This window comes from Anomaloglossus baeobatrachus, chromosome 3 (genome assembly GCF_048569485.1).
Source record: "Anomaloglossus baeobatrachus isolate aAnoBae1 chromosome 3, aAnoBae1.hap1, whole genome shotgun sequence".
In the NCBI taxonomy this organism is placed as follows: Eukaryota; Metazoa; Chordata; class Amphibia; order Anura; family Aromobatidae; genus Anomaloglossus; species Anomaloglossus baeobatrachus.
In genome coordinates, this window is record NC_134355.1 from 478,221,214 (window position 1) to 478,245,434 (window position 24,221).

Sequence of the window (24,221 nt, forward strand, 5' to 3'; positions counted from 1 at the left end):
TTGCTTCAACAAACCTGGCTCTCAACTGAGGCTGAATCCCAGAGCCCTGTGTTCAGCCTCCACACAGGCTGATACCCCCAGAGCTCCCTGCTCTGCTCTCACACTCTGCAGCACACACACTGACAGTCTAGAGCCAGTCTCCCCTAGATTGCCCTAGACACTCTTCTCCAGGTTCAGAACCACAGGATTGTTTTAACCCTTGGAGTCAAACCCACAGGTGGTAAGGAGTGTTTAATCAGCCTCACACACCCTTCCATGACTCTGCATGTAATGCAATCCTGTGGAACCACAGGTCCCATCCAACTTCACATTGCAGAGCACCAATGCTTCTGCAAAACATACCGACTATTGCTGCCGGTTGATGCCTCTCATACCCTCCCCCTTTGTTCAAACCCGTAGGAGAGAACACTTGCCAATGACCTGGGGCCCCGAGACAGGGCATCCATGCTGCCATGCCCCACCAGTCGAGAGGGCCGTCTCAGTTGCCCAAGAGCATTAGTCCCTGAGACATCGTCCGGCACTGTCACTAAACCCCGACTTGGCAACCGAGGGTCAAGGGACGTCCCATTCGTGGACCGTTCTCTCCCTGACCCCCTCCCAAGGTCACCGCAGTAGAGAGACTCGTTCCCAGTCAAACCTACGGTCCGGTCTGAACCTAAGTTTTCTTATGTACCCCCAGGGCTACTGTCGAGAAGTCTAAGCTGCAAGCTGACAGGACTTGCTCTAAGCCCATAGTTGCCACTACCTACAGGACATTGTAGGTCGGTTCTTTGTCGGTGATTTCTTGTATCGCGTGTCCCAACTACTGGATCAACACTCCATTTTTCTCTTTTTTCCCCTGATGAACGGGTGGAAGACAGCTGATGTCTTCCACACAGGCCGCAAAGGTGCTGCTCGATTTTCAGATTTTCTTGCTTCAACTGCTCCATGTCATGTATATGGTTCACACGATATGCAAGAAGACTTCGTACGTTTCCAAGACTCTCTACAGTCCCGACACCGACGAACGGCACCATACCAGCTTCCCGGGGTATCTTGTCCTTGGCATCATCTGGGATTCTTAATCTCGTCACTCCGGACTTGTTCACCATTTCTTGCATGACTCTTCCATTGTTTCCGATTACTTTCCTTACAAGAGCACTGGGTATCTGGATGACATCTTCTACTAGACTCTGAGCTTTCCTCAGATGCTCCAGCCGTCTAGCGGCTTCTTCGTTCTGCAACCGGAACTTCCGCTTCATGCGAACACATCTGAAGTGCATGTCACTCAGGATAGCCACCTGATTCACTGTGGTTTCAGTGGTGGACAATACAACTAATTGTGTAGCCTTTGGTGACCAGTACACTTTACATGCTTCCACAGCCTTCTTACACTCTTCATGCATGGACTCCCTGGTACACGCTTTTCTCAAGTCTTCCGGTACATCCACCATGTACTTGACCAAAGACGTCTCATCCTTCTTTGCGGACACCACATGACTGTCTTGTTGAACTTTCAGGGTCAGCTCTCTTTGGGCTTCACCTGCTTCAACAAATTTGGCCAAGAGAGACACTTGTTGCTCCATCTGCTCCAAGGCTACCTGGGACATGAACTGGCACTCTGCCAAGCGACTTTGGAGCTCTGCCACTTCTTTCTCCAGCTCACTTACTCGACTCTCAGTAGCCTGAGTAAGAAATATTTCTTGTTTCAGATGGTCTTTGACCATCCCGTTGATTGAGTCTTCACTTGCAGACCTCTCTGGTCCATGACACACTTTTTCAGAGGCTTCGTCGACCTCTACACCTCCGACCTCTTCATGGGGTGCGACTATGTCATAGACAACCCACTCTTGGGTCTCAGCTGCTTCACCTTCAGCTGCTTCACAGATAGGTGGTTCATCAGCTTGCTCAGAAGCAGGAGAGGATACCGCTTTAAACTCTGGGGCTGGCTCCTTCTCCATGGCTTCATCCCTTGGACCACTATTGTACCGATGTGTCAGTTTCTCTGTCAGCACGTTACTGCCTGCCAGTGTACTAGCCTCAGCTTCAAAGCTTTTGGGTTTCTTACTCCTCTTACCCAAAACAATCTTTATATCTTCCATCTTGGTTTTACAAAGCAGGTAATGTAGGCTCTCAGTCCCGGATGAGACCTCTAGTCCAGACTTCACCTCCTCAGAGGCTCGCTTCACTTCAGCACCAGCTGTTTCTTGGTTCTTCACTCCATTACCTTCAACTTCCTATGGGGTCTCTGCAGTGTCACCTTCAGCCTCTTCTTCCTTTCCTGCCAGGATGTCACACCCTTCAGTGTGGTACTCTGTTCATTGTAAAGCATTGGCGCTATTTTCACTGTCCATTATTCCAGCATGGGATGACCACCAGTCTGCTCATCATAATCTTCGTGGTTTTTCTCTCCATCACCACTCTCTAGTATGTCATCTACAACAGTGCTTTCCAGGATTTCATATCCCATAGGGCTCACACTCAACAGACAATCAGCTTCACACTTGGAAATCATAGGGGACACCACCATTATTACCTTGGTCAGCTCCTTTTCTGCAATTTCAGCCCGCTGATTTCTCTTGTTACAATGTATCAGCTCAGATTCCTCTTTCTCTTGCAGGACCCTGCCGTCTGACTCTACATTAGCAGTTGTCTCTAGCAACAAGCCTTCCTCAACAAGAAACTGAACCTTCTCTGCCCCCTCAGATGGTATACCTTGCGCTACCTCTCAGCGCTTATTACGTCTTCGGTGTCAGGAGGAGGTTTTACCCTTCTCACTTATCTGACCCTTACTCTACTCGTTCATCACCTTTCTTGAGTCAGTGTCTTTACTGGAGTCATCGTCACTCCTACAGGTGTCCTGGACTAAAATGTCCCCGCTTAACCAGGTGTCAGCCCCCTTTTCTGGAGCTACTATAACTTTACTGGTCACACTGTCACTTCCCTTTGGAGACGACACTTCACTAAGTTGGGGAGACCCTCTATTTCCCTTGGTCACCCCTAACTCTGGACAGTCCTTTTTAGGAGGTACCATTCCCTCATTACCCCTCAATATACCATAGGGAATCTGTGTAACCTCATAAGGAAGAGAGGCTTCCTTAGGCGGACGCCAACTCATTCCTGAACAATCGGTCCCGGCCTCTGTCTTCCATAACTTCCTAAATAATTTGGAGCCCAAACCTATAATAATTGGATGGAACAAATCCTCAACCACACCCACATCAGGGCGCTCCAGTTGCTTGGTTGTCTGAATTATCACTTTGGCCAGAGGATATTCTTTAGTGGTCCCATAAACACAGCTACCTTGTATTTTTCTACCGACCATAAAATGAAGATTGGGTATGAGTCTCACAAAGGTCAGCTGGCTCCCTGGGTCTAACAGACCAGACACTATTGTCCAATTCAATTCCACATAGCACTCCTGTGGCCACATACCAGATGGATAGCCTATACCGCAGGTAGGACATATGTAAGGCGAACACCATTGCCCCTTGCTATAGTCCACCTGTTCTAATTTAGAATGCTCCCCCTTGTGGGCAACTATTCCTCTAAGGGCCTCCACCCCCTTTTGGGCAACCACCCCTTTATGGGACTCCACCCCCTTTTGGACAATTATTCCTTTATGGGACTCCACCCCCTTTTGGGCAACCATCCCTTTTTGGGACTCCCTTACAGTGTCTTTACACCCCAGTTCACAAAGTTCCCAGTTATCTCCCTGGGCACCCTGTGTCTGTACTGGCCCCAGAAGGGAGTTCATCAATTAGTCCACTGCTGTACATCGCTGCGCACAGTTAGCTCCTGCTTTCCACACACAAAAAAACCGGTACTGCACCTCAATAGCGTCCATTTGAGCTCCCTCCATGCTGAAACGAGAAGACAAACAGGAGGGGCGCTGTAATGGGTAACACCTTGTGGTCTAAAGAGGGGGGGCGTTAAAGTACCACTAACCTTTACAGGTGGTACCGCCCGTACAACCAGGATCTCCAGCCTCTGGTGTGTCACTGCTCACCAATCAGGGCCCAGCAATTCCTAGCTGGCCTGGAACCTCCGGTCACTGGTCTCCCACTGAGGCAACACGGAACCCCACAGACTTGCCGATCCACCGCCAGCTGCTTGAGTGCGCAGACAAAATTTTCGTGGACCCGCCGATCCACCGCAAACCGCTTGTATCTACAGGAATACGTCCTAGGCTGTTGCCCTTAGCAACCAAGCTGTTTTGCCCCTAGCAACCAGGCCACCTGCCCGCATTCTCCACCATAATGTGAGGTAGCAGCGTTGCTTGGGCAAAACCGGGAGGCAGTGAGGCCGCAGCGTGCTCACACCAACAGTCTATTTATTGTTGCAGCATAAATAGATCCAGTTTTCCACAGTCAAATAAAGTCTCTTCCGGATCACCGCCAGTGCATATAAACAAATCCTAAAAGTCTTGTTACCTTAGGACCCAGTTAACTGCAGGGATCTGTTTAGGTTCTCCCAGGCTCACACTCCTGGCCAGTGTTCATTCCACACAGAGCCAGCTCACACAATGTGTTTGCTTCAACAAGCCTTGCTCTCAACTGAGACTGAATCCCAGAGCCCTGTGTTCAGCCTCCACACAGGCTGATACCCCCAGAGCTCCCTGCTCTGCTCTCGAACTCTGCAGAACACACACTGACAGTCTAGAGCCAGTCTCGCCTACACTGCCCTAGACACTGTACTCCAGGTTCAGAACCACAGGATTATTTTAACCCTTGGAGCCACACCCACAGGTAGTAAGGAGTGTTTAATCAGCCTCACAGACCCTTCCATGACTCTGCATGTAATGCAATCCTGTGGAACCACAGGTCCCAGTCAACTTCACATTGCACTTCACTGGTATAAAATTTTTCAATTAATTGTCAATTCCATAAAGTTCCAAAAAATACATCGACCCAGTAGGTTTCAGGAACAGAAATAGCTGCAGGAGAAAAAGTGCAGATGGGAACTCCCAATCATTATCCGTGCACAGCTGATGTTATCAGGTGAGCTATAGACCCAGGTGGCTTGCTAGCTTGAGCCGGACTTCATTTGTCTTTATTTGTTTATATATATATATATATATATATATATATATATATATATATATACAGTGCCTACAAGTAGTATTCAACCCCCTGCAGATTTAGCAGGTTTGATAAGATGCAAATAAGTTAGAGCCTGCAAACTTCAAACAAGAACAGGATTTATTAACAGATGCATAAATCTTACAAACCAACAAGTTATGTTGCTCAGTTAAATTTTAATACATTTTCAACATAAAAGTGTGGGTCAATTATTATTCAACCCCTAGGTTTAATATTTTGTGGAATAACCCTTGTTTGCAATTACAGCTAATAATCGTCTTTTATAAGACCTGATCAGGCCGGCACAGGTCTCTGGAGTTATCTTGGCCCACTCCTCCATGCAGATCTTCTCCAAGTTATCTAGGTTCTTTGGGTGTCTCATGTGGACTTTAATCTTGAGCTCCTTCCACAAGTTTTCAATTGGGTTAAGGTCAGGAGACTGACTAGGCCACTGCAACACCTTGATTTTTTCCCTCTTGAACCAGGCCTTGGTTTTCTTGGCTGTGTGCTTTGGGTTGTTGTCTTGTTGGAAGATGAAATGATGACCCATCTTAAGATCCTTGATGGAGGAGCGGAGGTTCTTGGCCAAAATCTCCAGGTAGGCCGTACTATCCATCTTCCCATGGATGCGGACCAGATGGCCAGGCCCCTTGGCTAAGAAACAGCCCCACAGCATGATGCTGCCACCACCATGCTTGACTGTAGGTATGGTATTCTTGGGGTCAAATGCAGTGCCATCCAGTCTCCAAACGTCACGTGTGTGGTTGGCACCAAAGATCTCGATCTTGGTCTCATCAGACCAGAGAACCTTGAACCAGTCTGTCTCAGAGTCCTCCAAGTGATCATGAGCAAACTGTAGACGAGCCTTGACATGACGCTTTGAAAGTAAAGGTACCTTACGGGCTCGTCTGGAACGGAGACCATTGCGGTGGAGTACGTTACTTATGGTATTGACTGAAACCAATGTCCCCACTGCCTTGAGATTTTCCCGTAGCTCCTTCCTTGTTGTCCTTGGGTTAGCCTTGACTCTTCGGACAAGCCTGGCCTCAGCACGGGTGGAAACTTTCAAAGGCTGTCCAGGCCGTGGAAGGCTAACAGTAGTTCCATAAGCCTTCCACTTCCGGATGATGCTCCCAACAGTGGAGACAGGTAGGCCCAACTCCTTGGAAAGGGTTTTGTACCCCTTGCTAGCCTTGTGACCCTCCACGATCTTGTCTCTGATGGCCTTGGAATGCTCCTTTATCTTTCCCATGTTGACCAAGTATGAGTGCTGTTCACAAGTTTGAGGAGGGTCTTAATTAGTCAGAAAAGGCTGGAAATAGAGATAATTAATCCAAACATGTGAAGCTCATTGTTCTTTGTGCCTGAAATACTTCTTAATACTTTAGGGGAACCAAACAGAATTCTGGTGGTTTGAGGGGTTGAATAATAAATGACGCTCTGAATAAACTTTTCACAATTTTAAAAAAAAAAAAAAAAAAAAAAAGAAATAACATTCTTTTTTGCTGCAGTGCATTTCACACTTCCAGGCTGATCTACAGTCCAAATGTCACAATGCCAGGTTAATTCCTAATGTGTAAACCCGCTAAGTCTGCATAGGGTTGAATACTACTTGTAGGCACTGTATATATATATATTTATATATATATATATATATATATATATATATATATATATATATATACTGTATATTGAGGAAAACATAAGTATTTGATACACTGCCTATTTTGCAAGCTTTTCCACCTACAAAGATTTTTATCATAGGTACACCTCAACTGTAACGGACAGAATATAATATTTTTAAAAACTTAATTTGCATTTTATTGCATGAAATAAGTATTTGCTCACTTACCAACCAGCAAGAATTCTTGCCCTCATAGACCTGTTATTTTTTCTTTAAGAGGCCCTCCTACTCCGAACTCATGAGCTGTATTAATTGCACCAGTTTGAACCTATTACCGCTATAAAAGACACACTCAATCAATCATACTTCAACCTCTTAACTGTGGAGAAGGCCACAGAGCTATTTAAGGACACTAGGGACAAAATTGTAGACCTACTTAAGCTTGAATGAGCTGCAGGACAATAAGCAAGCAGATGGGTGAGAAGAAAACAACTGTTGGCACAATTATTAGCTAACGGAGGAAACCCAATATGACTGTCGATCTTACTCGGTATGAAGTTCCATGCAAGATCTTACTTTGTGAGGGAAGGATGATTTTGAGATAGCTCAGGAATTAGCCCAGAACTACTTGGGATGACCAGGTGAATGACCTGAATAGAGCTGGCACCACAGTCTCAAAGATTACAGTTAGTCAATAGTCCTATAGTCAATGATCTAAGGGACATCCAAAGTTTATATCCTCAGATAATAAAAAAAAGGGTATTGATAAATGTCATACTGTAGTTGCTTATTACACCATAAACCATAGGCTCGTTCATTTAACAACCCAAATACCCCTAGCTGACCAGACATGTTTCTCCTCCCAGCAGAAGGTTCCTCAGGGGTCGTTTATAGAATGAATTGAATAACATAACATGGTGTATAGTATAAATCACTTTTTCAACATATAGTATCCTCCAATTTTGTCAATAAACAATAGCACATTAGTTGCAGGTGGTCCAATGTGTTATGACAAGAATTAAGAATTATAATACAAATTCCATGGATTAAAGCAGAGGTAACAATCGGTCAGTCTTGCGGTTAGTCTAATGTTAGTTGTTGCCCCTCCAAGGATAGTGCTGTTAGTCCAAGGTACATCCCGTAAAGTTCACATTAGCTATTGGAAAGGGTCCGATTACAAGAGAGCAGACCAATATCATGGCTGCTAGGAGGGATGTATACGGAGATCTCATTAAAATGATTGATGTTCCCTAATTGGCTATTAACTACTGCATTGCCACATGTTGTTTTTGGAAATCGCCAGACCATGAACTGGACATGTGATGACTGTATGCTTTTGAGGCAACCCACTGTATCATACCCTTTGAGTCACTATTTGATGTAGAGTGGTCTCTTGTGAGGTAAAAAACGAGATGTACCTTGTACTAACAGCACTATCTTTTAAGGGGCAACAACTAACATTTTTGACAAAATTGGAGGATACTATATGTTCAAAAAGGGATTTATACTACACACCATGTTATGTTATTCAATTAATTCTACAAACAACCCCTGAGGAATCTCCCGCTGGGAGGAGAAATGCATCGGGTCAGCTAGGGGTATATTGGTTGTTAGATGAACGACCCTATGGTTTATGGTGTAATAAGCAGCTACAGTAAAATATTTATCAATACCCTTTTTGCTATGATATGAGGATATAGACATTGGATGTCCCTTAGATCATTGACTATAGGACTATTGACTACTGGACGGATTAGGGATGGTCATGACTGCTATATTTACACATTTAGGGGAAACTATTCCTTTCTCTGTTAAGCTGGGGTCACACTAAACAACAGCGACAACGACGTCGCTGTTACGTCACCATTTTCTGTGACGTAGCAGCGACCTTGTAAGTCGCTGTTATGATCGCTGCTTAGCTGTCAAACACAGCAGCCGAAGCAGCAATCATAACGACACGCGTCGCTGTGCTGCAACATATGCAGAGAGCAGGGAGCCGCGCACACTGAGCGCTGGCTCCCTGCTCTCCTAGCTACAGTACACATCGGGTTAATTACATGATGTGTACTGCAGCTACATGTGCAGAGAGCAGGGAGCCGCGCACACTGCTTAGCGCTGGCTCCTTCTCTCCTAGCTACAGTACACATCGGGTTAATTACACGATGTGTACTGCAGCTACATGTGCAGAGAGCAGGAGCCGGCGCTGGCAGCGTGAGAGCGGCAGAGGCTGGTAACGAAGGTAAATATTGGGTAACCACCTTGGTTACCCGATGTTTACCTTGGTTACAGCTTACCGCAGCTGCCAGATGCCGGCTCCTGCTCGCTTCATTTCGTCGCTCTCTCGCTGTCACACACAGCGATGTGTGCATCACAGCGGGAGAGCGACGACCAAAAAATGAAGCTGGACATTCAGCAACGAGCGGCGACCTCACAGCAGGGGCCAGCTCGTTGCTGGATGTCACACACAGCGACAGTGACGGGACGTCGCTGCAACATCACAGAAAATGGTGACGTAGCAGCGACGTCGTTGTCGTTGTCGCTGTGTGTGACACCACCTTTAGAGGTCCCCCTTAATAGTCATATCCAATGACTGAAATTTGCCTTTTCTAGAGTCACATACCTGAGGAGTAATGCTGATAATAAATATCAATTATATGTGATATCTTTGTGGAAGGGGGTTTCATATTGACTTTTGTGTTTACAGCACATCTACCTAAGTGTAGAAATCATTTTTGAAGTGTTCTGTAAGCTTTGTCTTACTTTTAAATATATTGAATAAAAAATTATATTTTAGGAGTTGTCCTTGTCTGTGAAATATTTAGGTTCTGAAACCTCTAGTATTTTTTTTCTGTGAAACCACAGGTTTTTTTATAAAAATGACAGACCTCTCCAAACTTTGTAGGTCGGAAAACTTGCAAAATCGACAGTGTTTGAAATGCCTAATTTCTTCACTATATATATATATATATATATATATATACAGTCAGGTCCAGAAATATTTGGACAGTGACACAATTTTCGCGAGTTGGGCTCTGCATGCCACCACATTGGATTTGAAATGAAACCTCTACAACAGAATTCAAGTGCAGATTGTAACGTTTAATTTGAAGGTTTGAACAAAAATATCTGATAGAAATTGTAGGAATTATACACATTTCTTTACAAACACTCCACATTTTAGGAGGTCAAAAGTAATTGGACAAATAAACCAAACCCAAAAAAAATTTTTTTATTTTCAATATTTTGTTGCGAATCCTTTGGAGGCAATCACTGCCTTAAGTCTGGAACCCATGGACATCACCAAACGCTGAATTTCCTCCTTCTTAATGCTTTGCCAGGCCTTTACAGCCGCAGCCTTCAGGTCTTGCTTGTTTGTGGGTCTTTCCGTCTTAAGTCTGGATTTGAGCAAGTAAAATGCATGCTCAATTGGGTTAAGATCTGGTGATTGACTTGTCCATTGCAGAATGTTCCACTTTTTTGCACTCATGAACTCCTGGGTAGCTGTGGCTGTATGCTTGGGGTCATTGTCCATCTGTACTATGAAACGCCGTCCGATCAACTTTGCGGCATTTGGCTGAATCTGGGCTGAAAGTATATCCCGGTACACTTCAGAATTCATCCGGCTGCTCTTGTCTGCTGTTATGTCATCAATAAACACAAGTGACCCAGTGCCATTGAAAGCCATGCATGCCCATGCCATCACGATGCCTCCACCATGTTTTACAGAGGATGTGGTGTGCCTTGGATCATGTGCCGTTCCCTTTCTTCTCCAAACTTTTTTCTTCCCATCATTCTGGTACAGGTTGGTCTTGGTCTCATCTGTCCATAGAATACTTTTCCAGAACTGAGCTGGCTTCATGAGGTGTTTTTCAGCAAATTTAACTCTGGCCTGTCTATTTTTGGAATTGATGAATGGTTTGCATCTAGATGTGAACCCTTTGTATTTACTTTCATGGAGTCTTCTCTTTACTGTTGACTTAGAGACAGATACACCTACTTCACTGAGAGTGTTCTGGACTTCAGTTGATGTTGTGAATGGGTTCTTCTTCACCAAAGAAAGTATGCGGCGATCATCCACCACTGTTGTCATCCGTGGACGCCCAGGCCTTTTTGAGTTCCCAAGCTCACCAGTCAATTCCTTTTTTCTCAGAATGTACCCGTCTGTTGATTTTGCTACTCCAAGCATGTCTGCTATCTCTCTGATGGATTTTTTCTTTTTTTTCAGCCTCAGGATGTTCTGCTTCACCTCAATTGAGAGTTCCTTAGACCGCATGTTTTCTGGTCACAGCAACAGCTTCCAAATGCAAAACCACACACCTGCAATCAACCCCAGAGCTTTTAACTACTTCATTGATTACAGGTTAACGAGGGAGACACCTTTAGAGTTTATTGCAGCCCTTAGAGTCCCTTGTCCAATTACTTTTGGTCCCTTGAAAAAGAGGAGGCTATGCATTACAGAGCTATGATTCCTAAACCCTTTCTCCGATTTGGATGTGAAAACTCTCATATTGCAGCTGGGAGTGTGCACTTTCAGCCCATATTATATATATAATTGTATTTCTGAACATGTTTTTGTAAACAGCTAAAATAACAAAACTTGTGTCACTGTCCAAATATTTCTGGACCTAACTGTATATATATATACAGTACAGACCAAAAGTTTGGACACACCTTCTCATTCAAAGAGTTTTCTTTATTTTCATGACTCTGAAAATTGTAGATTCACATCGAAGGCATTAAAACTATTATTGAACACATGTGGAATGAAATACTTAACAAAAAAGTGTGAAACAACTGAAAATATGTCTCTTATATTCTAGGTTCTTCAAAGTAGCCACCTTTTGCTTTGATTACTGCTTTGCACACTCTTGGCATTCTCTTGATGAGCTTCAAGAGGTAGTCACTGGAAATGGTTTTCACTTCACAGGTGTGCCCTGTCAGGTTTAATAAGTGGGATTTCTTGCCTTATAAATAGGGTTGGGACCATCAGTTGTGTTGTGCAGAAGTCTGGTGGATACACAGCTGATAGTCTACTGAATAGACTGTTAGAATTTGTATTATGGCAAGAAAAAAGCAGCTAAGTAAAGAAAAATGAGTGCCCATCATTACTTTAAGAAATGAAGGTCAGTCAGTCTGAAAAATTGGGAAAATTTTGAAAGTGTCCCCAAGTGTAGTAGCAAAAACCATCAAATGCTAGAAAGAAACTAGATCACATGAGGACCTCCCTAGGAAAGGAAGACCAAGCGTCACCTCTGCTGCGGAGGATAAGTTTATCCAAGTCACCAGCCTCAGAAATCGCAGGTTAACAGCAGCTCAGATTAGAGACCAGGTCAATGCCACACAGAGTTCTAGCAGCAGACACATCTCTAGAACAACTGTTAAGTGGAGACTTTGTGTAGCAGGCCTTCATGGTAAAATAGCTGCTAGGAAATCACTGCTAAGGACAGGCAACAAGCAAAAGAGACTTGTTTGGGCTAAAGAACACAAGGAATGGACATTAGACCAGTGGAAATCTGTGCTTTGGTCTGATGAGTCCAAATTTGAGATCTTTGGATCCAACCACCGTGTCTTTGTGCAACGCAGAAAAGGTGAACGGATGGACTCTACATGCCTGGTTCCCACCGTGAAGCATTGAGGAGGAGGTGTGATGGTGGGGGGGATGCTTTGCTGGTGATACTGTTGGGGATTTAATCAAAATTGAAGTCATACTGAACCAGCATGGCTACCACACCATCTTGAAGCAGAATGCTATTCCATCTGGTTTTCATTTAGTTTGACCATCATTTATTTTTCAACAGGACAATGACCCCAAACCCACCTCCAGGCTGTGTAAGGGCTATTTGACTAACAAGGAGAGTGATGGGGTGCAACGCCAGATAACCTGGCCTCTACAGTGACCAGACCTGAACCCAATCGAGATGGTTTGAGGTGAGCTGGACCGTGGAGTGAAGGCAAAAGGGCCAGCAAGTGCTAAGCATCTCTGGGAGCTCCTTCAAGACTGTTGGAAGACCATTTCCGGTGACTACCTCTTGAAGCTCATCAAGAGAATGTCAAGAGTGTGCAAAGCAGTAATCAAAGCAAAAGGTGGCTACTTTGAAGAACCGAGAATATAAGACATAATTCAATTGTTTCACACTTTAAGTTTTTCATTCCACATGTGTTAATTCATAGTTTTGATGCCTTCAATGTGAATCTACAATTTCCAGAGTCATGAAAATAAAGATAACTCTTTGAATGAGGAGTGCCCAAACTTTTGGTCTGTACTATATATATATATATATATATATATATAAATATATATATATATATATACATATATATATATATAGATTTTTGGTTTTTTTTAAATCAGGTTCATTTTAATTAAACCAACAAGGTCAAACAAGAAAGTGATATAATATTTTTTCTCACAAAACAGAACAGAGAAAGGGAACATGCATTTACAGAACATCAGCTGAACCATACATTGAACAGTGGCCTTGTGGTCTACACCTAAAAAACAATTTTATGCTGCAAATGGAAAAACTGGTTGCGTTATTCTACGTGTTTCAGAAATTCTTATACATCATTTCCCGATCCCTCCTATATATTCCACAGATATACACATTCCTACCGTACTCCGATAAATTATTAACCAGTTATAAGAAGAAGGACCTGATCTCCAACACTATCCTAAGCAGCACTGATTTATTGTATGTAGTAATGGGTGAAAGCGTTGGCATCCTTAAAATTGTTGAAGAAAATAATGTATTTCTCCCAGGTAATTCTAGCAATTAAAGATGTTTTGTCATATGCATGTTTATTTCTTTTATGTGTATTCGAACAAAACAAAAAACATGAAAAAAAAATACAAATTGGACAAAATTTCACACCAAATCCCAAAAATGGGCCAGGCAAAATTATTGTCATCTTTCCAAAATTGTGTGTAAACAACTTTGTTTCAAACATCTGATGCTCATTCATATTCACCTGTGGCAAGTAACAGGTGTGGGCAATATGCACATCATATCTAAAACCTGATAAAAAGGTAAGAAGTTTAGTCCATCTTTGCATTATGTGTCGGAGTGTGCCGCACAAAGCATGTGTTATGAATCGGCGCCGCCATAACCGCAAGCAGCCTGCTGCTGTTCCTGTTGCGCCCAGGCGCCAGCTGCCATTTTTGGACGTGCCTCGGGTTGTCCAGCTGGCTGCTTCTTCCTCCACGTCTAAGTGTAAAGAGGCGCCTAGTGCGCATGCGCACGCCGATTTACCCCAGCCAGAGCCTAAGTCCAGTATTTCGCCTAGTGCTCAGCCTGATAGTGCCATTTCTGAGGCTAAGTCCTCGGTTCAGGCTACTGAGCATGCTCCTACACTTAGTGTGAAAAGCCTATTTGCACAGGTACTTGGACATCATGCCATGTCTAAGTCCTGTGTTGTGCCTACTGAGCATGCTCAGGCAGATAGTCTGATTTATGAGACTGTTGTTCAGGCTACTGAGCATGCTCAGGCACTTAGTGCATCAGAGGCTAGGTCTGGTACATACCTCACTAGGCATGTCTGTCAGGTGGCAGGCTCTGATAGGCCAACACGCATCAGGTGTCCTGATGATGTGGCCACTCCAGACTGGCTCGCGGAGGCCCGCCCCTATGACACGGCACCTCACTATTCGTCCTCAGACGATGACTGATGAAGTGTTTGGGGCGTCGCTGCCATAAGTCATCAGTGATGTGGCGGCACCGGATAGGCCGCAGGTGATGTCACTGATGCTATTGGCTCCAGGAAGTGCCATTGTAGTCCTCCCTGGGTTTGGGGCGGACCCAGGTTATAAAAAGGGGCTGGAGACAAGATGGAGGTGCGCAGTTTTCAATTAGAGTTCATGGTGGCATAAGCTTTGTTGGAAGCGGTAGATAGGGCTAGACAAAAGGTGCCTGTCACGCCAAGATTCGTGGCTCAGCACATCAGGGTCAGGCGCCGTACTTCCTTGCTGCCATTCCAATGGTACTATAACAGTCCAGTGGCGTTAACTGGGCTGCGGCTGCTGCGTTACTTGTCCGGTTCTGTGCTCTATGCACACAGACAGCATACCTGCTGTGTCACTTGTCTGAGAGTGCCCTCTACGCACACGGACAGCATACCTGCTGCGCCACCTGACCGGTTGTGCCCTCTACGCGCATGGACAGCGTATCCCAGAACCCCTGTGAAGTTAACAGGGTGTTCCTGGATTGGGTGTGTGAACCCAATTTTCCTCCTCGGCTTCCCAGTCAAATGCTACTGGTGTGACTATCTGGTCTGACGTGTCCTTCACACATGTGGCCAGTCGAGTGGTGACCAGAAACGCTAATTGGAGAACTGCTCGGCCTGACGTGTCTTACACACGTGGCTGACAGGGCGCTGTCTCAGTGGTCTTCTTGGTCAACGCTAACTGCTTACCATCCGGCCTGACGTGTATCTACACACGTGACCGGTTCTCAGGTCTCCTGGGTTATCTCTGAGTCATCAGCTCTGTATTCTCTGCTTAACCTTTGGGTTGCCAGCAGCTCCTTTTCCATCTGGGAGCACAGTGGACCCAGACTAGTGATTGGGAATACCCTACCTTATCCTAATCTGCCAGTCCCCCCGTAACAGTATGGAGAACAGACTGAGTAGAAGAGAACTTAGAGGACTTGAAAACCAATTTAAAAAAAATAATATATTAACTGTCTCAAGGTTTCAGGTCAATCTCCAGAGACCTTAATGTTGCTTTGTTCATGGTGCACAACATAATCAAAAAGTTTACAACCCATGGCACGTTAGCAAATCTTCCTGGATGTGAACTGCAGAGAAAAATTGCAAGATTGCAATGCAGGTGTCACACTGAGGTTTTTATAAATGTCAGGATCTGATCAGACTTCTTTTTCTGACACTCCACCTGATAACTTCTCTGAGGTCTGTAATCAGCACAGGCTAACTCAGGTGTTGACCAACAGATTAGTAGTAGTTAATAGGCAGGTTAGAGTTAATCTCTACATGTGTCTTTGAAAATCATCTTTGATTACATGTTGTGGGATGAACAATCACATTTACTCCCCTCCTACATATGCTGGTTGGACACTTCCATCAGTGCCTCCTGTAGTTTATCTTAGCTGGTATGGTGAGGTGTTGTGATCCAGCCTAACTGGTGATTGTAGTACTTGTTGCTGTGTGCAATTGCAGAGTTAATCATTGTTGTCTTTTTTTCGCTATCGTCCAGCTCTTGCTTTTCTCCTGAGTCTCTCACTGTTGTTTCCTGTGTGTTTGTAGTGTGTCAGAGTTTTGGTTTTACCCTGTCAATCTTTATCTGTGTTTTCATCCCTTCCCTGATGGGAGGAGGGAATCAGATCATTTCTGGTCAGGAGTTTAGCCATGCATGGTACTCAGGCATCTACACCATTAGGGATAACCCTGAGGTTAGAGATAGGCTAGGACTTCTAACGTGAGAGATGGCATAGGAGCCCTTGTCCCTTACTTTCCTAAAGTCACATTGTGACAGCAGGTGAATCCCGATAGTCCGTAAGCTGCCCCAATCAAGTTTGAAAAAAATTCAATCTGTTCTGCAGGCTGTTTGTTTGTTTGTGTTATTTTAATATACACATAGGGAATCAACATGTACATGGCAAAAGAAGTTTACTTGCAATATGTAACGCTGTACTACGGGATGTCCTGAAGCAGTACAGCGCAAACTTCACTAAGAGGCAGTAGCGAGGTAATGGAGCCAAGTGACTATGCAATAATAGCAGACCAGGAGTAGTACTGGGAAGTAATCACAAGGTGGCAGTAGAATAGTCCGAGATCTGGGTCGGTAACCAGAGATCAAACAAAGTACAAGGGGGGAAATCAAACTCAGCGTTAGAAGTAAGCCACGGGGTCAGTAGCCGGTCGGTCATGGAGATATCAGAGGAGAGAGACAGAACCAAGTTGGGATGGAGCGAAAGTCAAGTATCGGGAAGTCAGAATACAGAAGGGGATAAGGTAGTAGGGACAGGGCCAGGAGCGGGCTAACAGACACGGATAGGAAGTCAAAGGAATGCGGCAGGACGGATCAGGGAACTCCCCAGAGCCAGCTACACATGCTTATCATTTGGTGTTTGATACATGCTTTAGGCATAGACTATAACTGGCCCTGCACAAGAGTTCCAGCCCCAAAAATATACCGTGCTCGAAGCAGGAACAAGGCAGAGAGGTTAACCCTTGACATGATCAGTCCCGGGCTGGAACACTGCCAAGCCAGATTCCAGCCCTGATCATGACAGTACCCTCCTCTCAAGGAGTTCCACTGAACCCCCAGGTTTCCCAGGAAACCATCTATGAAAGGCACTAACCAGCCGATTGGCATGGCCTGATCGTGCTCGGACCCAAGATCGATCCTCTGGCCCATAACCCCTCTAATGTACTAAGTACTGAAGTGAGCTGCAGACCATCCGAGAGTCGACAATGCGCTTAACTTCATATTCCATCTGACCATCCACAGAATCAGGAGGAGGAGGAAGTGGAGACTCAGCAGAGGAAGGAACAAACGATTTGAGAAAGGACTTGTCAAATACATTGGGGATATCAAACAACTGTGGTAAGTGCTGACAGAAGGCAACTGTGTGGACAAGCTTGACGATCTCATAAAGATCAATAAACTTGGGACCAAGCTTAGCAGAGGGAAGTCTCAGCTGGATGTTTTTTGTAGACAACCACACTTTGTCTCCCACCGGAAAATTAGGTCCTAAAGATCATCGCTTCTTGGCAAAGCACTTCAGTCTGCCTTGGGCCACCCAAATGTTCCTCTGTACCTCCCTCTAAACCTCCTCCAACCATTGAATCGCCAAATCAGCCCCCGGGCACCCCGAATCCAGTCTAGAGAATTCCCCAAAATGGGGGTAGTAATCGTAATTACAGAAAAACAGAGTGGTGCCACTGAATTGATTAACCCAGTTATTGAACACTAATTCAGCCATGGACAACAAGGAACACCAATTATCCTGCTGAGACGTGGCCAAACACTGTAAAATCTGTTCCAGTGACTGATTGGTCCTCTCCATCTGCCCGTTGGTGTCGGGATGGTAGTAAGAAGAGACTGTCAATTCTCATGCAAAATGCCCTCCAAAATTTCAAGACAAATTGCAACCCTCTGTCAGACACCATGTTGATAGGCACGGCATGCAGCCGTTCAATATTGTCAATAAACAATTTAGACAGTGTTTCTGTATTAGGTAGTCCTGCCAAAGGAACAAAATGCACCTGCTTGCTAAATCTGTCTACCCCTACCCAGATCACAGTTCTGCCATTGGAAAGAGGAAGATCGGTGATAAAATCCATGGACAAATGAGTCCAGGGTCTATCTGGAATTGGTAACGGTACCAATTCCCCGGCCGGCCGGTTATGGGAGACTTTGGCACATGCACACATATCACAAGCAGACACAAATACGGCGACATCAGAGGACATGGAGGACTACCAAAATAACCTGGCAACAGCTCTCCAGGTGTCCGAGCTCCTGGATGACCACTGAGAGCGAAGTTGTGGTGTTCCCGGAGAACCCTTAAACTAAACTGAACAGGAACAAAGAGCTTGTTATCAGGTATGATGGAGGAGCAAGAGACTGGGCACCATGAATCTTGATCGCTAATTTGGAGGATATCCCAACAACAACCCCACTGTGCTAAAGAATGGAGGATGGAGGTGTTATCGGGGCCAAACTGCGAGACAAGGCATAGGCTTTACGTTCTTGGAACCAGGTAAGAAGGTGATTGAAAAATAGAAACATGAAAGAAAAAACAACCACCTAGCCTGTCTGGGAGTTAAATGTTTAGCAGACTCGATGTAAGACAGGTTCTTGTGGTCTATAATCACCATTATCCAATGGACAGCCCCCTCCAAAAAGTGCCTCCATTCTTCAAAATCCAATTTTATGGCCAACAACTCACAATTTACAACATCATAGTTTTTCTCCATGGGAAAACATTTTTTGGAGAAAAATGCACATTAGAATGCACAAATTAAAATGGGGTAGCTCAAGAAATTGCAATTTTTTGCCAAAAATCTCAAATTTTAATGAGTGTTGTTTGGAATTTTTAGTGCTGTAGTGCACATTTAATGCTGGCTATCTTGTTTTTTCTTCATTGAATTGGTTGGTGGCTGACCACCACCTTGCTGTGCACCCCAATTTGGGTTGTATTCCACCTGTCTTGATTTTTACCAATTGGTGGCTGTTCACATTCAGTCATCAGGCCCTTTCCACAGGCTATTTACTTCATGTAGCATTTGCCTGGGCCTGTCCCGCCCACAGCCATAATTCAGTCATGTCTACGGGATTGAAAAGCACCAGGTAAGTGCTGCTAAGAACAGTTCGACTTTTTCATATGTGAGACCGTATGGCACATTTTAAATAAAAATAATTTAGAGTAGGACTGCCCCAAAGAGATTTGCTGTGACATGGCTTGGTAGCTCAAGAAATTGCAATTTTCAGCCCAAAGTCTCAAATTTTAATAATGAGTGCAGTTTGGAAATTGTAGTGCTCTAGTGCACATTTAGTGCTGGCTATCTTGTTTTTTCTTCACAATTTCCAACATCATAGTTTTTTTCTGTGGGAGAACATTTTTGGAGAAAAAAAGCACATGGTCTTAAATTAGTATGGAACCCCACAGGTCCGTACATTGTTTAGTTGCAGATACCAAGTAAAGCAGTTTATCTTCAATTCAAGTTCATACGAGAAAAACACCTTTACTCTACCATGTTTCCATCTTATATTATTAAGGGTCTTCCAACCCCCTTTAATAAAATAAATTGTATAGTGTTTGCATAGTAATTTTTTTCTGTATAAAGTATTACACGTTCTGGGTTTATTATTCATCTTTGAGTTAAAGTGTACCTGTTACCACTCAACATAGAATAATAACAAAAACTTTTTAACACTGCAGGTAAAAAAGATCAGTTGGTCTCAACAATGCATATACATTTCATGAATATCGTTATTTAAACTCTATATACCATCTGTGACAATCACTGCTTTTAACTGTCACCTGTGTCGACATTTATACAGTGCATGCATAAAAATATAATCAGGTTTAATCTGTGGGTCTATGTAAAGGACATTATTACTCATAATTCTACAAACTTCATTATATGCAGCAACTCTGTAAACTATTAATACTGTAAATTCACTAATACATATTTACTGCCTCCAATAATTCATATCAAGAAAACCCAACTCCTCCCTTTTGTACATTTCCGTGTATAAGACTTGCCCAAAAGACATTATGTTTCTTTTGTTTGCAGGGTGTTTATGTATTTTCTTTGTTACATAACATAAAAAAACCTTTTTGTAAGCAAATGAGGCACTTTATTTTTATTCTTTCTTATTTTTTACCTGTCCCCATTTGTAAGAACCAAAGTTGGCGAAAGGACTTCCTCCCCAAGAGCAGAAAACAATTGTTCTATATGGTCGCCATCCAGTCTTTACTTTTAGCATTATAGGCCTTATAATGGAAGTCATAATAGCTGCACCATTGACCCACTCTGGATTGCTTCTTTCATGCAAATCAGCATGAGGGCTGCCAAGAATGATGTACCTGTCTGAAGAAAAAGAAATATATATATAACTAAGATTCCAAATATAGAAAAAAAATGCTGCATGTGGTCCTCAGTTGAAAGTCAAAGACACATGATGCAGTGACCTCTCACAGTATAATGCCAAGTCATGATTGCTCTTGTATGCTAACTGCTTTGCCCAACCATAAAGATGTATTTTTTTGTTTGGAGCCCTGTGGTAGTATCTTGTCTCCGAAATATGTTCTCCTTACAGAAAGGTCTCATTCTGACATCCTTTTTTAATTCTTGTACATAACAAAAGTGAACTGTTTTTTTTATCAGTGAGCTGGATCAGATTTTCTTCACTGATCAGTGTGTCCCTTTTTACCACCAGTGGTAAAAGCAGACAACACAGGGATAACAAAAGGATTGCACAGTTGTGCTCTCAATCATTGTTATGGACTCACAGAATTCTATGGTTGATATTAATCCATGACTTACAGTATATCAAAAACAAATTTCGTCTCTAGTTTGTAAAAATATTCAGACTTATCAGTTAAAATTTTGGAAGGAATTTGTACATGAAAATAGACATCTTGCTGGACACATTTAGATGTGCAACTTTGACAGTGTTGATGCCATCAGTAGGCATCTCTGTCTGGATTTTCTATATGCCTATGCTCTCCCAATGTACGGTTTGTTCTATTTTCAAAGGTAATGTTTTGGGGGTTTTTTTGCAATGAGTAAGCCAGAATTCACTTTTAAAAAAAATACCTTGGAAAAAGTATTATTAAATGTAGTTATTTAAAAATGTCACAAATGTTTGTGCATACCTATTAGCCTGGCCCAATTTAAGATGACTCTTTAGTATCCTCCATAATATATCAACCAAAACTGGCACTGTGACAAATGTTTTCAAGCAGATTGATCTGTTAAACATCATGTTGTAGTTGTACACACAACATAAAACTGGCTTAGTGCTTTTCAGCTCCCATTTACCAGATTTCAGCCTTAGACAAGAGGTGATAAAAATTCACTCTGTCCACTTTTTTCACTTACATTTTGCTCATATGAGCACCGTTTATTAATGTCTGTAGCTCCCATTATATTGCCTTTTCTGGGAAGCATCAACTAGACATTGCAAGTACATTTTTTAATAAGACTATTGCTTCTGTTTAATGATGGGTGGACTCGCAGATAACCAGGATCAGCTGATCCAACCGAGTTAGAAAAAACCCTGGCTCTTGAATTAATCCCTGATATATGGCCGGATGCCGGTCCCAATATAAGTCTATCCGGCGCTTTAAAATGGTGGTAGAAGGGATAAGGGGATTGGAGCAGGCGCGTCATACTTAGAGTCTCACACACAGCTCTATCACTACTTCCAAGGCTGCTCATTAACCTCTTACATATGAACTGATTCCACCGCTCACTAGCAATCCTCACATCTCTGAATGGTTGCAGTCAGACGCGCTCCCAACCTATGTGACAGCGTGTCTGGATTCAACAAATCAGAGGCGCAGTGTGTGTGCATCTCTATTGCTGTAAAAAAAATAAATAAAAAAATTGGTGTTCCCTACATTATGATATCAAGCATACATAAAGCATATGGCTAAAGGTTTCAGCCCACAGCCGTGCGCTTATCTTGGCTGTGTATCAAAATAAGAGGGACCGCATGCTTTTTTAAAAAATTATTTAAATAAATAGTTACAAAAACTGGTGTGCAGCCCCCCCCAATTATGATACTCAGTCATGATAAAGCTGACAGCTGAGAGCTGATATTCTCAGGCTGTGGAGACAGCGCATGGGCAAAGAACATAACTGCCCACTGTGAGCTTCAAGCAGAAATTGAGCAACAATGATGAGTGTTAACTAGAGTTGAGCGCGGTTTGAGGTTCTCCAGTTCGCGGCTCGAGTGATTTTGGGGGCTGTTCTAGATCGAACTAGAACTCGAGCTTTTTGCTAAAGCTCGATAGTTCTAGATACGTTCAAGAACGGTTCTAGCAGCAAAAAGACAAGCTAATTACTAGCTGGCTTTCCACTGTAATAGTATAAGTCACTCTGTGACTCACACTTTTATGAAATTTCAGTGTATAGTGTGCGGGAACAGCGCATTCAGATCACTGCTGTTTGGATAAGGGCGATCGCCATTTTTTTTTTTTTTTCCTTGTCTTCCTTCCCTAAGCGCGTGCATGTAGTGGGGCGGGCCAGCATGTCAGCCAATCCCAGACACACACACAGCTAAGTGGACTTTTAGCCAGAGAAGCAATGGCATGTGTGATAGGATGTCCATGTCACATGTCCATGCATTATAAAAACGGACATTTTCCTCCAGCATGCCATTATCTACATTCTGTGTCTTGGTGTCAGTCACCGTTGGCGTAGCTCCTGTCTCCGATACTGCTGTGTACGCTCTATACACAGCGCTATACAGAAAAGGGATAGAAGTTTCTATTAGTCCTTGTAAGGGCTAATACCGGCAGGGTCAGAGCCATAGGTGACAGTCAGGTCAGTGAAAACAGATTTTAACAGCTACACAAGATGGCAGCGTCTGTGTAGCTAAGGTCATGGATTTTCTCGCTGCATTTCCCCATTAGGAGGGATGGAAAGGGAGGCTTCCTTTCCTCTACCCAGACCCACAACCCTGCCACTGTACCCTACTGCCCTTTGCACACTCAAACTCATTGTTACTAAGCCATTATACTAGCAAACACTGAGGAAACTTAGTGGCATCCTAAAAGTGGCTGTTGGACTTCCATTAGTGTCCCACTGGTGCAAACCTATGTGCAGCACCTCTGCATTGCACACTCAAACTCATTGTTACTAAGCCATTATACTAGCAAACACTGAGTAAACTTAGTGGCATCCTAAAAGTGGCTGTTGGACTTCCATTAGTGTCCCACTGGTGCAAACCTATGTGCAGAACCTCTGCATTGCACACTCAAACTCATTGTTACTAAGCCATTATACTAGCAAACTCTGAGTAAACTTAGTGGCATCCTAAAACTGGCTGTTGGACTTCCATTAGTGTCCCACTGGTGCAAAGCTATTTGCAGCACCACTGCATTGCACACTCAAACTCATTGTTACTAAGCCATTATACTAGCAAACACTGAGTAAACTTAGTGGCATCCTAAAAGTGGCTGTTGGACTTCCATTAGTGTCCCACTGGTGCAAACCTATGTACAGCACCTTTGCATTGCACACTCAAACTCATTGTTACTAAGCCATTATACTAGCAAACACTGAGTAAACTTAGTGGCATCCTAAAAGTGGCTGTTGGACTTCCATTAGTGTCCCACTGGTGCAAAGCTATTTGCAGCACCACTGCATTACACACTCAAACTCATTGTTACTAAGCCATTATACTAGCAAACTATGCTGCCAGTTTAAGGGCCGTAGTTGCATTGTCAGGGATAGTTATTGTTGTTTATTCTGCTGTTAATAAAGATAGACCACCGCTGCAATCTACACCACCTCTCAATTTTTACTACCACATTTTAAGTGCACAATCTTGTCGCAATCAAAATGAGTGGCAAAATGACAGATGCTGGTGGAAAGGGGAAGAAAAGCAGACCTGCCAACCGGCAAGGAGATGCAGCCTAAATCCTGAATGTAATATTAGTATAGCAAGGATTTAAAATATAACTTTTAATAAATATAATAATAAAATCATGATAGATCAAAGTGCAATGTGAAATGTAATAAAAGGAAGGATCTCACCCAGTTCTTCTCCTGAGAGATCCACACCACTGTACAATCCCAAAAAAGCTCAATATACCTGGTCAAATGGCACGGTTAAAGGACGAATACCACCATCAACCACCACAACGCTTACCTCAGCCAAAACCTTAAATAAAGCAGCCATAATTAATCTGGTCATTAAGACCCTCAGGACGACAAGTCCGCAGTCTAAAGATCATCCTTGCTTCCTTTTGAAGGAGCAGTCTATCCAGATTACCCCCTCTTGGGGATGGATTCACTCTCAAGATCCCCATGAAGGTAATTGCCTCTCTGTTACCAGA

The 24,221-nt window shown here is 43.6% G+C and overlaps 1 protein-coding gene across 1 annotated transcript in view; it reads right to left on the reverse strand.

Moving 5' to 3' along the window:
- Positions 1–24,221, reverse strand: part of NAALADL2 (N-acetylated alpha-linked acidic dipeptidase like 2) — a 937,508-nt gene that overhangs the window by 359,448 nt on the left and 553,839 nt on the right. Inside the window, exon 8 of the mRNA XM_075341533.1 lies at positions 20,036–20,241. Within this exon, the coding sequence (XP_075197648.1) occupies positions 20,036–20,241 (206 nt within the window). The remainder of the gene's footprint in view (positions 1–20,035; positions 20,242–24,221) is intronic.